Raw genomic sequence first — 17,526 nt, 5'->3', positions numbered from 1 at the left:
GGAGAAGGGGAGCAGGGTATGGATGATCAATATCAGGTGCTAAGTATGAGAAAAGAGTCTAATTAAACTATCTACATGGGAGAAGAATCTGTCCTCTAAGAATGAGATTCAGGTGGACAGGGAAGGGCTTTTTTTTTTTTTTTTCATAATGCCACTAACCTTCTCTATGGGAGATATATTCTAAAGTCTTTACAAGTGAAACGACATGATGTCTATCTAGATTTTGCTTTAAAATATTTTAGGAAAAAAAATAATAACCTGGGAGTAGGGGGTAGATGAAGTGAGATACCAAAATACTGATAATGGTTGAAGCTGAACAATTGATACATGGGAGTTCATTATTCAATTTTCTCCACTTTTGAGTGTGTTCAAAATTTCCACAATAAAATGCTTTAAAAATCAAAAAAATATATATTATGACACTCTCGACTCTAATGCTTTATAGCAAATATCCACTTCAGAATTATTTTAATTGAGCTCAAAATGTATTTCAAATACAATTTCAGGACCTGAAACAGTAAAAATAAATAAGCATGCTTTTTAGCCTCATCCACCTGCATGAGGGGAGTGGTGGGGGAGTGGTGACACAGAACCCCAGGATTCCCGGGCCATGTTCGCTTCTTCATTATCCTCAATACCACCACCCTCGAAGAGGTGGCAAGGTCTGTATGCTGAGCCTATCCAAGGGAATCTGAGGGGGTGCTCTGGGTTGAATTATGAAGATATACCAAGCAGATATACTCAAGGTCAAGCTCCTGTAACCTATGAATGTGAATTTAGGGAAATACAGTCTTTGTGACGTATAGTTAAGTTAAAATGAGGTCATACTAGATTAGGCTATCCTTTTGAAAAGAGGAAAATTTAGACACATAGAGAAGGCCATGTGATGATGGAAGTAGATATTGGAGTGATGTAGCTACAGGCCAAAGGAATGCCAGGGATTGCAGGCAGGCGACTACCAGGAGATAAGAGAGACACAGTTTCTGCCCCAGGGCAGAAGGAACCAACCCTGCTAACACCTTGATTTCAGACTCCTTGCTTCCAGAATTGTGAGAGAATGAATTTTTGTTATTTCATTGAGTTATATTCATTGAGTTTGTGGTACCTTGTTCCCGTAGCCCTATGAAACATAAACTGGAATCACCAAAGCAATTTCTGGATCTCTTGGATTTCCTTCCCACAAATGAACCTAGAAATACTCGCTTGGCAACGTAAAAACAGAGAATTTGTCACTTTTATGAGCAGTTTGCTGCTAATAAACCCTCACAGGGCGAGGTCCACATTATCACCCCAGATCCCTTACCCCTGCCATCTCAGGTCATTCTCACTGCCTTCACTGTTTCCTCTGAGAGCAGGATGTGGTTTACCCCAACTTCCCCCCTTCTTGGAACCAGCATATGATACATACTTATTTTGAAGGGTTTTACAATTGCTATTGCACAGAAACAGGGATTTAAAATGATTAAAAAGTATCACAAAATTATAGAAATCGCCAAAATATAGAAATAGTGACATATGCAGTTTTCATTAAGATGTCACTGAAGTTTGGCCTATCATTGTCACATGGTAATGGCTCAGTAAAGATGACTGTCATTGTTTCCAGAACTACTTCATGAGCCACTTCTGAATGTGGAGGTTGTATCAGGCCACTGACCACAGAAAGATAAGAATATAGGGACGCCTGGGGGGCTCAGTGGTTGAGTGCCTGCCTTCAGCCCAGGGCGTGATCCTGGAGTCCCGGGATCCAGTCCCATGTCGCACTCCCTGCATGGAGCCTGTTTCTCCCTCTGCCTGTGTCTCTGTGTCTCTCATGAATAAATAAATAAAATCTTTAAAAAAAAAGAAAGATAAGAAGATAGAGTCTCCTTCAGAGGTTATTCTTCAGAAAGGACAAATATATCTAAGCAAATAAGAGCTATAGGTGTTAAGATATAAAAGTATACATGTCAAGGCACCTGGGAGGGTCAGTTGGTTGAGTGTCTGACTCGATTTCAGTTCAGGACATGATCTCAGCATCATGAAACTGAACCCCCATCAGGCTTAGCACTGAGCAGAGTCTGCTCAAGATTCTTTTTTTCCCCTCTGCCTGCACTCCTTGGTCTCTCTCTCTCTCTCTCTCTCAAATAAATAAATAAATGAATAAATAAGTAAATAAATAAATTTTTTTTAAATAAATAAATAAATAAATAATATTTTTTTTAAAAAGTATATGTCATATTGAGGTACATAAATTAGTTGTCAGAAACAATTTCCAGAATAAAATAATCCTTATTGAGTCTTTAAAAATACAACATGGGGAGGCGACTGCCTGGGTTAGTTGGTAGAGCATGCAACATTTAATCTTAGGGTTGCAGGTTCATGCCCCATGTTGGGTGTGGAGTCTACTTAAAATTAAAACAAAAACAAATTTTTTAATATATTGAAAAAATTAAAAAATAAAAATGCAAAGTGGAAAAGGATATTTCAGCATGAGCATAGAAAGATAGGTAGATAGGTACAAATTGGGGGGAACTGCAAGTAATTTATTGTGGGTACAGTGGCATAAAATAGAATTGAAAACAAGTAACAAAACAAGACTAGGTACAAATATTTGGAGGGAAATAAAATGATGACAAAAGAGAAGTTAGTTTAGAAAATTGTTCCATAAATTCCTATGGGTTTTTTATAAGTAGCCTTCACATATGGCTCCATGCTTCATAGCAGATAATTCAAAGAAAGAACATTATCACTTAAGAAATTTAAGAGTTTGTGAGGAAAAAGAAATCCTTTTCTCAAAAGAATGGGAATAAAGGAAAGAAAGTTAACGTGTTTGGTTGTAGGAACGTGAACAGTTTAATGCCTTTGGGGAAATACTGGTGAAGTTGTCCAGTGAGCACCAGAGCCCACAGTTAGAGATGTCAAATAAATGGTGCCTGGGTGTCTCGGTCGGTTAAGTCTCCAACTCATTTTCAGCTCAGTTCATGATCTCAGGGTGGTGAGATGGAGCCTGCGATGGGCTCTGCGCTGGATAGGCAGCCTGCTTAAGATTCTCTCTCTTCCCCTCCCTCTGCTTCTCCCCCACCCACTTAACTCCCATTCATGCACACGCTTGAACTCACGCATGTGCTCTCTCTCTCTCAAAGAAAAAAAAAGGTATATGACAGAGTAGATAGTAGCATAGTCTCTGGAGCCAGAATGCCAGGGTTCAAGTCATAGCTCCATCCAGAACTCACTAGGTGACCTTGGGCAAATTAACCTAACTTCTCTGTTTCTGTTCCCACAAATCTGAATTTTAACACTTCCTTCATGTGATTCTGATACAAGCAGTCTGAGTGTCTGGCCCTTTCAAATAATTGCTCCAGATCGTGGAAATGAATTAGGAGTAGATATTTTTTCATTAGAGTCAGAGCTATCACAAAAGCAGGCCAAGATATTTTGTAGTATTTGGTCCCACATTGCAAGAATTCAATATTTGCGGAAAGAATCCGAAATGTTAGAAAAATTAACTGAGTTATTTTATGGAAAGTGCTTAGAAGAGTGCCTGACCCATAGCAAATATTCAATAATATTAAAAGAGAGGAATAGGGACCATAAGAGGAAGAGACCAAGAAAGAGCACACCAAGGGAAGAGAGCCAAGGAGAAGTAGCACATAAGCGGCGGACAAAGAAATCAAAGGCTCTGAGAAAGGGAGCCAGCAGAAACACTGATAAACAACAGTTACTCAAAAGTTAAATCTTCGGAAAATTCAAAAGGTACAAATGAAAGAAGAGTCCGTGGTTTGTCACTTGGATCAACTAGAAGCTCTCAGATGAGCACAGAAGCCACAGAAGTAGGGAGAGCAGGGTAGGTGGCCAGGGCACGACCCTTCTCATCAGCCCTCTGCTGTTGTAGCCCTGTGTCTGCTCACGGTAAGTGCGAATGGTTGTCCTTGACGTGAAGGTGCAACATGAAGATTTAGCATTTTCTTCCAAGATAATCGACTCTAGCTGTTCATACATATCAACTTGGGGAAAGCATTTTAAATAGATAATGCAAATTTTTAAAAATGTATCTTTGTATCACCTTCCCCCAATTTTACCCCTGTCACTCAGTATCACCTGCCCATTTCCAAAGATAGAATTAGTGATAATAATTTAAAAAAAAAGAAAAAGAAAAAGAAAAAAGAAAAAAGAACTAATGATGATGCAGGAGTAGATAGCAGGGCAGAAAGAAAATGCCAGAAATGGAGATGTAAGGTAGACTGAAAATTAAATAAGACTTTGTCTTGAGAAACACTGCAGCAGTAGAGGTAGAAAGTCAGTTTGGTTTTAGATGTTGGTTAGGGGGTGTGCTTAAAATGCAGATTGTCAGGCGCTACCTTCAGAGAGGTCCAGGAATCTGCATTTTAACACTTCCTTCATGTGATTCTGATACAAGCAGTCTGAGTATCTGACCCTTTCAAATAAGTGCTCCGGATCCTGGAAATGAATTGGGAGTAGATATTTTTTCATTACAGAGGCAGAGCTATCACAAAAGCAGGCCAGGATATTTTGTAGTATTTGGTCCCACATTGCAAGAATTCATATAGAGAAGCAGTTGTCAAGCTTTAGGGATTGTTAAATACAGATTAGTGGGCCTCACACCCAGAGCTTCTGACTGAGTAGGTCTGGGGCGAGGTCCAAGAATTAGTCGTTCTAACAAGCTCCCAGGTGATTTCATTTTGCTGCTGCAGGAACCACATGCCGAGCACTACTACCCTTCAGCTTCCTAAAAGGATAATATTTTGCTATCCTTTGTCAGAAACATGAAGCAAACCAAGCTCATTATATTAAAAAAAAAAGGAATAAAATATGAAACTATGGTGGCCTGTGAAGCTTATATGTTAAAGAAGAAAATAGTTTCACACATTCATTATGCTATATGATCTCAAGGCCATCCCAGGTGGATCAGGATAGAAATGAGCAATATTTTGTTCCTTTGATTAAATCACAGTGCTTTTGCACATACATCCCAAAACTTCCCCTGGGAAGTTGTAAATGACACATGTAAAAGTACTGGGTTCAGCCCTTATCAAAAAGTCGGTTTCCATTTGAGCAGACTTCACATGAGAAATAGTTTGGAAATTATTTCTCCTTCCTACCTCTGGGATGTTGTGTAAGAATCCCAAATAAAGATTAAGTTAATAATAAAGACCAACGTACTATGCTTGTAAATGACTTATTTTCCAACTGATTCATACTTACATACTTGCATAGTGTGTATCCAATATGACTGTACACACTGTCATTCTTTTTAGCAACTAGTTTGAAATTCCTTTAAAATGAGAAACCTGAAATAGTTTTCATATGATGCATTTATTGTAACAAAGTGCAAAGTTCCTCCATAATTGCCTATCTTTTCTAAATGTATAGCTGGGGGGAGCCCAGGTGGCTCGGTGGTTGAGCATCTGCCTTCAGCTCAGGGCATGGTCCCAAGGTCCTGGGATCAAGTATTTGTAAATACTTTCCCATAAATATATGTTATGTGCTGACTTTTATAGAAGAGAGTTTATCATTTGAAATAATACCTGTTAGGCTTTCATACTTTTGGAAGAGTATTAATTCAAATGTATATGCTCAAGTTAAATTGTTAATTATGGGGCCACTTGAGTGGCTCAGTTAGTTAGGCATCCAAATCTTGGTTTTGGCTCAGGTCATGATCTCAGGGTCTTATGATTGAGTCCCAAGTTGGGCTCCATGCTGGGTGTGGAGCCTGCTTAATATCCTCTCCCTCTGCCTCTCCCTCAAGCCCTCCCCTCCTCCCTCTCTAAAAAAGTAGTAATAATAATAATAACAAATAGTAAGTAAAATTGTAAATTATGAAAAGAATAGGTGTTTTATGAGAGAGAGAACATTTATAGTCATCAATGCATTTATAACAATATGAAATGAAAATCTGAGCATCAATTACATAGTCACAGGTGTATTTTAGGTGAATGTGAGGCGAACAGATTTTTTTTTAACAAAATCACAGGTGATGAAATTGGAAAATGAATACCATGATAAGAAAGGTTTGACCTCACAGGTGTGTTAGATGCAAACCAGGTGGTTCTGATCAAATCACTCGGGGATGACAATGAGATTTCTAGAGCACTGTGGGGGCTTAAGGGACTTCTATGGAGGCTATATGGGCCAGACTGCGAGCTGCCTTGTAACTACAGTTTTTCAAGCTGCCTTCTTCAGTAGAAGAAGAGTAAGATTCCTTTTTTCTTTTTTTAAGATTTTATTTATTTATTCATGAGAGACAGAGACACAGAGTCAGAGACACAGGCAGAGGGAGAAGCAGGCTCCATGCAGGGAGCCTGATGTGGGACTCGATCCCGGGTCTCCAGGATCACGCCCTGGGCTGAAGGTGGTGCTAAACCACTGGGCCACCCCGCTGCCCCTCCTTTTTTCTTTAAAAATAGTTTCATTTGGGGGTGCCTGGGAGGCTCAGTCAGTTAAGCATCTGCTTTTGGCTCTGTTCATGATCCCAGGGTTCCGGGATGGAGCCCCACATCGGGCTCCCTGCTCTGCGGGGAGCCTGCTTCTCCCTCTGACCTTCCCCTCTACTCATGCTCTCTCTCTCACTCTGCTCAAATAAATAATTCAATTAAAATCTAAAAAAAAATAAATAAACACAATCCATCCTTAACATTAAGGTAATATGTAAATATGGTTTTAAAAAGTTTAAGATAGAAAGGGAAATGGTTTCCCCCTCTCATAATACACTGAGTTCCTCTCCCCAAAATTAACCACAGTTAATATCTGTTTTTTGTGTGTCTATGTGTGAGTATCCCAGCTTATAAACATCTCTTCTTTCTTATTTACACTAGTTCAGTCATTCCATACATATTGCTTTACATCTTGTTGAAAAACATATGTTGGAGATCTTTCCATAAGTGCAAATACAAATCTTCCTCATTCTTCTTTTTTTTAGGTGTGTGATATACCACTGAATGTGTGCACAGTAAGTTATGCAATTATCCTCCTATTAAACATTTAGTTGGTTGTCGATTTTTGTTTTTTTATAAGCAATGCCACAATGTTGAGTATATCTGTAGGGTAAATTTTCAGTTGTGGAATCCCTGGGTCAAAGGGGATGTGGGTTTGCAATTTTGATAGATGCTGCCAAATTGCCCTCCTAAAGGGCTGTGCCTCTGTTCCTATTAACAGAGAATAAAAGAGCCTCAGGAGCACTGGCTCTTTGCTTAACCATTGTTTCCAGCCACAGTAAGGGGAAAGGGGCCTATTCCAGACACTGGCAGGAACCCACCTGCCCCCTGTAGAGTTTCCCACTTATCAGTGCATGAGGGAATTCCCTGAACTCTGGTGAGGGCACTCAAAGGCATCTCTCTCTAATTTCACTCGTCAGCTTATCATATAAATATGTATTTAGCGTATTTATCAAAGGATACCCACCATATGCTAGTTTCCCTAGAGCTTGCTAATAATCTGGAATTTTTGCATCTGTCCTGCATTTCATTTTGTCCTTGGGAAATATATAGTTCCAGCATCTGGGTGGTAATAATAAATAATAATAGCTCCCTTATATGGGACTTTTGCTCCAGGAACTCAAAACACATTATGCACATTATCTCATTAATCATAAAAACATCCCTTTAAGGAAGGCATTTTCATCCGTATTTTAAAATTACATAGAGCTTGAGCAACAGAGTGTAAGGATTTCCCTTACGGGTCTTCATGAACTGATGGGTTTTATGTATTCTGGTCTCCTGACTTGAGTTCAGCAAAGTTCACGACAGAGGCTCTCTGAGTTCTCTTCATTAAGCAAAGTCTCAATGCTTTTATAAAACTATAACAAGAAAATGGAACAGAGGTCTCCAGATAAGACGGAGAAGGTTGTGAACTACTTCTCTCAAAAGATTTTACCTTCTTCCATTAAACAATTGCAAAAAGAATAGGAGCCAGGCCACAGGTGGGGAAGAAACCGTATCGTAGGTTAAAGTTTATTCCAGAGTGCCAAGGGATTCTCATGGTGGCGGTCGAAATGAGACAACTGAATCTGTAAAGTTTTCTGAAACACTCTCAAGCTATGATCAAGTGGGAATGGAGGGAGATGAGCTAAAATTTATGTTTGGCTTGATAGACAAGAATATAATTTGGGGAGAAATCTCTAAGACTGCCCAGCTGACGTTGCCATGTGACCCCTGATACCAACATTGGCAGATCAATGTCTGAAGATAATGCTAAATGGTTTATTCGGTGCCTTCCATGTAGCGACCATCATTGGGAAATCCAGAGCTACTTGGACAGACTTCTTGGTCTGACTTGGGAAGGTTATCTGCAGAAGCTCCTTGCGGGCAAGTAGGAACAGAGGCATGACTCCGGCATTTCCTTCAGGCTTATTGGGCTGTCAGCTGCAGGTATACAATGGATTTTTCTTTTGGTGCATTTCTATTCTTCTCTCATAAAAGTTAAGATTCCGAGGATAATGTCTTACACAAGAAGGCAAGAAATACCTTTCAAGCTGGGATCTCACTCAGGGATCCTCTTCCTACAGTTCTGAGGTCTTAAACAAAGGCTATCATTGTCTCTTCCTGTTGCAATTTATAGCAGAATTCTTTTTTTTTTCTTTTTTTGGCCTCAGAGGAGGAAATGCAGTATGGTGAATAGAAAAAATAATACAAAATTCCATAAATAAAATCTCCTCTCTTGCCTTATAACTTCCACCAAGAATGACTTGTGAACCAGTAGCAGAGATCAAAGACAGCTCACAGACTTTTCCAGAAAAAAAAGAGTGCTGGGGCTGAATTTTTTAGCATTTCAAATACCAAAATAGATAGAAGGAATTCAGAAAAATAATGTGCAAAATACTGTGGGCTGCAGTTAGCAGACCTGATTTGCTTTCTATAGCAGCAAAACTAGATGTGACTAACTTCAATGCTAAGAACAGTGGAGCGTAGCTGTATGGCTCATATTCGTGTTACTTTTGGTGCAATAAAAGGTTTTTGATTGTGTTTATTATCTCAGACCACTCAAAAAACACCAAAACCCTAGGTAGGTGTCCTGAAATACTGTGCCATGTTTAACCAAAAAAGCTTCTTGTGATAACATTCATTTGGGATCTGACGCTTGAAAGATTTCATAAATGTGAAGCATTTCGTTTAAACAAACACACAATCACATACCAAACTGTCTTTGGTAAGAAGAGACAAGGTCAGCTCCAAAGGGTTCCTGTCTCCTGTAGGGTTTACCATTAGAGAATGAAGGCAAATTGCCAGTGCCTGTGTACATGAATTTTCTTTGTCCTCTTTTGTTTTGGTTGTGGGGCCTATCCTAGTGATTTTACAAGATGCCTGCTGTGTTCCTGGGAAAATAAAATGTGCTAAGCATGCTTGCCTTCAGCCTGTCCTCACCCACGGGAGATATCGGAGGTGATTAATTGCTGGTCTCCTAACTGCTCTTCTCTCCACTCCTTAGGTAGTTTGGTTTTAATCACAACAAAGTTATTCTTTCAAGTGAAAATGCTGGCAGGTCCCTTCAGGTTTTATTGGGCCCTAGAGATACTTGGTCTAATCTGAATCTGAAGGTTAACTTCCAAAATGTAATTCAATTTATCTGATTTTTTTTTTTTTTAAGCCATCGATACTGCCAAGAATACAGGTAACCTTTTTAGGGATCCTTTCAGGCAGTTTCAGTGGTGTGAGAGAACATTCAGTGCAAGAATTTCTGTATTCTCTAAAACTGGAAGACCTCTCATGGAACTACACAAAAACATGATGTTAGAGCTGGAAGGGATGCTAACTCTTCTAATACAGGCCGGTTATTTTATCACATAAAACATTTTCATGATATGATTTTTTTCAAAATATGTCACTTTCTTTGTATAAAATAAGCATACCGCTCATTAATTTATTTTTAATTTTTATTTATTTATGATAGTCACAGAGAGAGAGAGAGAGAGGCAGAGACACAGGCAGAGGGAGAAGCAGGCTCCATGCACCGGGAGCCCGATGTGGGATTCGATCCCAGGTCTCCAGGATCGCACCCTGGGCCAAAGGCAGGCGCCAAACCGCTGCGCCACCCAGGGATCCCTAAGCATACCGCTCAAATGTCAAAAGGCATTTGTCAAAATATTGGGCAATGGAAAATAAATATTTCCTGATTACCCAGTTAGTATCCCTGGAGAGAACCACACTACCAGTTTCTTAGGATTTTTCCAGAGGTCTTTATGCATGCTATGCCATCCTTTCAGCAAGAGCTCCAGAACTGGCCAGCCCAGAGAGGTCATAAATTAATCACCATTTGATAATCATCATAAAGTAATAGTGGATCTTCTAATTCCAATATCTCTTAGCTCTGTCACTTACTATCTTGGACAAGTTAATTAATCTTTCTTCCTCATTTTCCCCATTCCTGTGGTAGAAGTGATGATGCCTGTTGGGCAGGATTGTCAGGGTAAGTGAGATAATGTACCAAAGTTTCAGACACACCCCTTGATTTTGACTATGGGAAAATATCATCTTTTTTTCCTATCCATTTTCATTTCAAATGCAGAAGACAAAGTCTTACCAAGGTAGGAACGAAGGTACCTGTGGAAAAGATGCAATAAGAAAGTGTGTGTCATGTTGTCTGTTTTCACAGCTCTATCACTTTGCCTAGCTTTAATGAAGTTGGCTGGCCTCCTCCTTCCTCATTTCATTAGTACGTGTCTTTAATCTTCTCCAAGACCATGGCACACAACCATGAAAATCAGATGTCTTCTCTAAATGCACTACTTTCGAAGACTGTATGCAGAAAAAATTTTTGAAAGAGTAAGAGAGGTGAGGATTTATCATTTAATAGATGCAACAAATCTGTACCAGGCACTTCTGTACCAGGCACTTTGCTAAGTGACACAGAGTCAGGCAAAACACAATGGAGAAAATGGTATTAAGGACGGCTCTACTTAGGGATTGGTGAAATTCAAGGGAATGCTTGGTCTGCTAAGACCTAGAAAATCATTAGTCTCACTCAAATTTAAGATTTCACTGAAAAAAAAATCCAACCAAATAATTTAAGGGATTATTGATATGTATTATTAATATGACTGAGAAAGCAAAAAGATCGAGCAGACTTTTTATAAGAAGGGACCCAGTTGGCTTATTGGTAGAGCATGCAATCTTGATCTCGGGGTCATGAGTTTGAATCCCATGTTGGGTAGAGAGCTTATGTAAAATGAAAAAATAAAATAAAATAAAAAAGCCAAGGGCTCTATAATATCAACAAAGACCTACTTTTTTTTCCATTGTTATCCTCTGTCTTCCATGATGTTGTTTTCACCTCAACCTTGTCTCTTCTAATGGTCTCAGGGAGGTAGTGAGAAACAACCAGAAGTTCATTATTCCTAGTTCATATCTACAAAAGCAGAGAGTGATAACTCCCATGGGTTAGATAGAAATTTTCTTTCCCCCAAACCCTTGCCACTGTCTACTCAACATCGTTGTTCCTAACTGGAGGAACAATGTCTGAAGCCAAACAGCAATTAGCCCTGGAGCTGGGCAATCCAACCCAACCCATGCTGGAAAACACAATGTTTACTTAGAAAGTAGAAAGAAGCCTGGCTGGTGAGGAGAGACTTCCCAAATATCAACCAGAGCTCTTGTTATTCTTTCTTTCTGCATGTCTGTTCCACATTGCTCTCTTGCCATGGGACAACTCCCAAGCCAAATATCTGTGATTCTGCAAATCTAATTCCATTCCCATCATTGACCTGTGATGTTTGCGCTTTATATCAAAAGTCTTAAATATAATTAGCTTGGCCTAACCTATGGGTTGACTTGCATAGTGGGTCTCCATACATTGGTCCTTGTCTCCTATAGCCAGAGGAGTAGGGTCATCTGAGATAATCATGGATGACTAGGCCCATCTGTTTAGCAGGGTTTGTGGGTGGGAACAGATTCTTTTAGAAGGGGATGTAGGCAGAAAGGCAATTTTATACTTCTCTACCCAGAAAAATCCCAGAGGTGAAAAGGATAGGGAAAAAATGGCCCTGGAATGTAAAGATAAAAGAAAAAACTTGATTCAAAATTAGGCTGTGTGACTGACCATAGATGTTTGTTCTACTCACTATTTTAACCTTAAAATCTCTGGAATTTGCTTTTTAAAACACCAAAATACTACTTCAAGGAGAACTATCACAGAAGAAAACAATCTTTGATCATAATCTAGAACCTAAAAAGATATTTTTATGCTCACTGTAGCCCAGGTGTTGGAAAGTGTCAACCCGTAGCTAAATTTTATGCCTTTTTTTTTTTTTTTGCACACTATTACTTCCTCAAAACTACTTTACAATTGAAAGGGCTAAGAGAATACCTCAATAGAATTTCTCCCAGCAACAGGGCATTTCACTCTGAGGTAAATAAGCCATTTGCACTTCCATATTTCCAAAAAGGTGGTAGAGGTTCCCATCCCATCCATCCCTGGCCTAGCCCTGATATATTCACTGGAAAAGGGAAAGTTTTTCAGTTCTCACCAGTAGCCATGGCGCTAAAGAAAGAAGAGAGTCTGGGCATCAATGAGAGCAGTGCAACCAAAATTCTGTTGGGCAAGGGTAACAGAGAGATGGAATGAGACGGGCTTCTCTTGACTCCCTAATCCCGCCCAAGGCTCACTTTGACCCAAATGACCATCTAACTGATCACTATTTTAAATGTGAAAGAAGATCTAAAAGGACTCTTTTAACCCCCACCATCCCCAACCTGGAGCAGATTGGGCTGAAAGCACCAAAATTTCCCCTGAGGCATGGAAATCGCACCAAAGTTTATCTTGATGGCTCCAATACTTGAATTCAGAACCTTTTGCCTAGACTAGACCAGATTTCAAAAAACCCTAAAATGAAGTTGAACAAAAGAAAAATATAAGGAACAGAGAGACAACACTTTTTAAAAAAATGTTACTTGGCCTGTAGATAATTCTGATTTTAGCTTAAAAAAAAAAAAAAACCCACGAAGGCCAGTGATGGTTAAAACTAGAGTTAAAAGAAAGAAGACTTTAGATATAAAGGCAGAATTTTTTTTTTTTTGATCAACATTTCATACAGCAGCTCCTACACGGCCTTCCCATTTCTCAATAGCTTTGATTTGTGGAAATAAGGGTTATGCAATTTCCACACATTGTGCTCCAATCACAGCATGTAGGCAACAATAAAAAGAAAACAACTAGATGCACTCAAGGCTGGAGATTTTGATAAGCTTTTCTTTTCATTTCACAAGGGTTTTTAACTTGATATTTTTCTGAGGCAACTGAGATATTCTTATTGAGCTTTAATGGGATATACATGAATACTGGGAAGCATCTCATTTTCTTCAATGTATCTATGGCAGCAGCCCTGGTTAATCTAGTTGTGAAAAATTAACCGAAAAGAAACTATTGGACTATGAGAATTCCACAGTTGACAGATTGTTGGTATTTCTCTTAAAAAAAAAAAAAAAAGAAAAGAAAAGAAAAAGAAAAAAAGAACTATGCCATCTGTTTACAAAAGATGAGAAATGTTGGAAAAAAATTATTTCCCTTAGGGCATAATGCTACAGCCATTTAGAGAGAGGTCTCTGGCATTTTCAGTGAGGCTTTGGTAGGAGGAACGAGACAGCATCAGGTCTGCACAGTCGTTGACTGAGAAAAACACAGATGATTTCCTCTGGTCCTTATTTTAGTTTTACTCTTTGAACTTCCAGCAGTTTATTTATTATTGTTGTTGTTATTTTTAATTGGGGACAGATTGTTTTAGGAATCATCTTGGTTCCTTTTTTGAAGTTGGGGGTTTTTTTTGGTTTTTTTGTGTTTTGGTTTTTTTTTTTTTTTTGAGACTGGTTTCTAAAGTGCTCCACCTCCACCACCTGTCACTCTACGGAGGGCTACGACTTGAGGGCACTCACCAGTTCTGAGCTCAGCTGCGGACTGGATGGTGAAGGGCAGCGGCAGAAGGAGGTGGAGGTTCAGATCTGGAGGTAGGTGGCAATACAGTCTTTCAAAATAAAAATCCCCAGGCTGCAGCTCTCTGATAAATTTCCATACACTCTGTGCACCTAGAGAAATAAAACTAATCTACCAAATGTAATTCTCTCAGAAGGATTTTCTCCTTACATACAAAACCTGGGATATTTACCTCCTCACCCCATCATTTCTATGTGATTAATCATATGTTGGTCACCTGTCACTAGATGGCATCATGTAGTGTTTCTTAACAGCAGCTAACTAAGTTGGCAAAATTACAGCGTGGGCCATTTTTCTGTATTTTCTTCTTTGGTATGGATCTAGAGAGTCTAAATTCGATACTGGATATTTCATCTTTATTTGCTTTATGGGTTTGGTTTTGTAAAATTTGTATATGCTTTGAGATTCTTCTTCTCAATGTGTCTTGCTAGGACATTACCTCAATGATTCTGAGTCTTAAATAAAGAATAAATTTCTGCTTCCTCTAAATTTTCTTCCAAGTCACACACACAAATATTTACTCTTAGGGACTTTGCAGAAATAAAATAAAGCTCAACACGTCCAGGATCTTTACCTCGACATGCAGGCAGAACAAGATCTACCTATGAAATCTTGTTTTATCCAAGCATGGACAATTGCCAGTTGGAATCTATTCACAGATAAGCCAGGTTGATGGGAATAATATAAAAATGATCAGTTGATGCTTTCAGAAACCTGTGATATTTATAAAGGAAATATGATAACAATAAATAAGGAAAACTGTCACAAATAAGAGTTAATGGTCAGAGTCTTCTACTTTCCCAGATGTGACAGGTAATTATGACCATTTTCCCCCCAGTTTTATTGAGAAATAATTGTTAATGATTATTTTTATTTGTTTTATTCCAAACAACCATGTGTTACTGAAAAATGGAATCTAACTTTCATGTTGTCAGTAAAATAAGACAAATCTTTCTACATTTCAATTATGATTTAATGACCTGAAAATTTGTAAACAATAGCAATGTATTATTGATGATAAAATGTATTATTTGGAGTTAGGCTAACAAGATAAATGACAGATCAGATGATAAATAGACAGCATCTAATATAGTACTTTATATTCTAAATAATTGTCTAAAATCTATAGTATTAATTTTCTGTTTTCATTTACTAGTTTACTATCTGGAAAGATGGTTCTGCTTCAATTTATCTTTTTATTTTATTCTATTAATTCATTCAACAAATATTAGCTGAATACCTATGTTGATTAGATGGCTAGAGATGCAAAAATAAATAAGACACTAAATTTGCCCTCAAAAAGTTTTTAGTTCTTTGTGTTGTTAAGCATCCATATAGTAAGTTTCAGAATCAGTCAGCAGGAGTAGGAGGAGGAAGGAGAGAAGGAGAGCAGAGAGAGAAAGAAAAAGAGGAAATGCAGAGTCTTAGATGAAGCAACCAGATGCACGGTTCTAGTCACAGCTCTGCTAGTAGACTCCCTGGAGCTCCCTCATTGTATGTGTAAATGAAATAATTTTATATAAAAGTGTTTTGTAAACTGTAAAATACTTTTTAAATGTACAGCTTTTTAAAGCTTTCTAATTTCTTCCTGCAAGAACCCCACAGTTTTCAAATAGAGCTTTGATCTTGTAATCAAGTCTTACTTCCTTTTAATTTACCCTCTACTTTAAAATTCCAACTGCATAAATAAAGCCCATTAAATTACCAACTCCTCTTGTAACACAAAACAGAAACACTATGATCTTGGAGAGTGAAAAGGTAGGAGGCTAAACTAAATAGCCCTGTGATCACATCAGACTCTGAAACACTAAGACTCTGCAATGATCACTTTCTCACCTTCTACTCTAACTCTTGTTCCTTCCCCTTGGATTCCTGCAGATGAGAAATGGAATCGCCAGCACATTCTGTTACAGGAACTCATGCGGGATAAAGAGACCTCTTGAAAGTTTCATTCTGGTCCTATAACTTTACCTCTTTTACACTGACGGTAGAAAGGAAATAAAGACCTAGTTAATGGATGGGTTTAGGAGATTCAGTGAAATACCACCTATTTTTACACTTATTCAATAGTTTTGCAAAATGCTTCTCAGTTTTGAGCATGGCCAGTCATTTCATATTCTCTGATACAGAAGTCAGAGAACTTCCTTTTCCACAGATTGTATGCAGAAATCAATATGTAAGAAACTCCATACTCAAATATATACTCAAAAACCCCAATGAAAAATACAAAAAACGGTGTCCTTTGTCAATGGTGTCCTTTGACTGGCTCTGGATTGGTAGAGAGGTGTATTATCTTAGTTTCCTAGACTATTATCCGAAAGTTTTGTCTTTTATTTTGTTACTGTATTAAGTTGCATTTTTAGTATGATGACAGCTTACCAATAAAGATAATCTTCTAATTAAGCATTTGGGCTGAAGATAGCCCCTCAATATATCAGTATATCCTTATTTGAAATAGTCTTATTTCATTGAGAAAATAGAAAAAAAAAAAAGTTACATTCTACCTGTAGAAATTTATGCCTATCCTTATTTTGAATGATTAGTTTTATTCTAGAATATTTATTTGCTATCCAATATGGGCTGGGAGAAAACTTGAAAGGTTGGAACTGAAAGCTTAGAGACAGAGATATCCATTTACCATATTGTTTTCTGGCTTCTCCTTCCTTTTTTAGGTTTATGACATTTTTCTCTTTAAAATATTAATTCAAGCCAACGAGTGTCTTAGGAATGGCTTATTAGTATTTGTGCATAAGAAACCTAGAAAATAAAAATCTGCATCATCAGTTCCAAAGATCATAGCGTTTAAGTCTTTGGCCATCATTATATTTGGGTAAAAAGATGTTTTCTATCACAAAAGTGTATGCACCTACATTTAGCCATGGACAAAACGTCCCTGGAAAGAAGCAGAGATTTTTTGAAAAATTATTTTGGGAAAGTGTGCTGAGGCTTTTCTCTAAAAATAAAATGGCATTTCATCAGTACTGGTCATTTTGTAGCCACATTTGACAAATGATCACAGATGCTCATAAAAATCTAAAAGGAACAGTGTGTTGTTCTCCTCTGACATGGCAAAATATCTTTCCTTTAACTGCATTTTAAAACAAAAACAAACTTTACCACTTTGATTAAAGAGAATACAGGAAGCCATAGGGTCCCACCCTGAGTTCCTGCATTCAAAATGTCCTCACGGGGAAGAAGGTTGAGGTGTTTTTAAGAACAGAACTTTCATGTTTCTGCCTCTAAACAATGGCACTTCCTGTTTTGACCTCTAACCATGCTAAGCTATCCAAAAGTAAGATGATGGACTTCTCCTTTTTACCCAGCGAAGAGCATTTGTACCTCCTCTCAGCGTATGTGATTAGAGTGAAGATTATCAAAGCTCAGTTTCCCTGAGGTCCTGTACATTGATCTATGGTCTCCTAACAAAGGTTGGGATTTTCCAAAATTTACAGTTACCTAGCTATGAGCCTGGTAGTCAAGCCAAGAGAATATGCACTACTCTTCATCTCAAATACATTTATTTATTTATTTATTTTAATTTTTATTTATTTATGATAGGCACACAGTGAGAGAGAGAGAGGCAGAGACACAGGCAGAGGGAGAAGCAGGCTC

The 17,526-nt window shown here is 38.2% G+C and overlaps 1 protein-coding gene across 2 annotated transcripts in view; it reads left to right on the top strand.

The window, feature by feature from the left end:
* The first annotated feature begins 13,540 nt into the window (after nt 1-13,540).
* Nucleotides 13,541-17,526, top strand: part of SLC39A10 (solute carrier family 39 member 10) — a 135,227-nt gene continuing 131,241 nt past the window's right edge. Inside the window, exon 1 of one of the 2 annotated variants that reach the window (XM_072740993.1) lies at nt 13,541-13,928. In XM_072740993.1, the coding sequence (XP_072597094.1) occupies nt 13,883-13,928 (46 nt within the window). In that variant the 5' untranslated portion in view covers nt 13,541-13,882. The remainder of the gene's footprint in view (nt 13,929-17,526) is intronic. The other variant, XM_072740995.1, reaches the window with a different exon arrangement.

This window comes from Vulpes vulpes, chromosome 16, assembly GCF_048418805.1.
Source record: "Vulpes vulpes isolate BD-2025 chromosome 16, VulVul3, whole genome shotgun sequence".
In the NCBI taxonomy this organism is placed as follows: Eukaryota; Metazoa; Chordata; class Mammalia; order Carnivora; family Canidae; genus Vulpes; species Vulpes vulpes.
The sequence above is the reverse complement of the archived record's forward strand: the minus strand, read 5'-3'. Positions and strand labels throughout refer to the sequence as shown.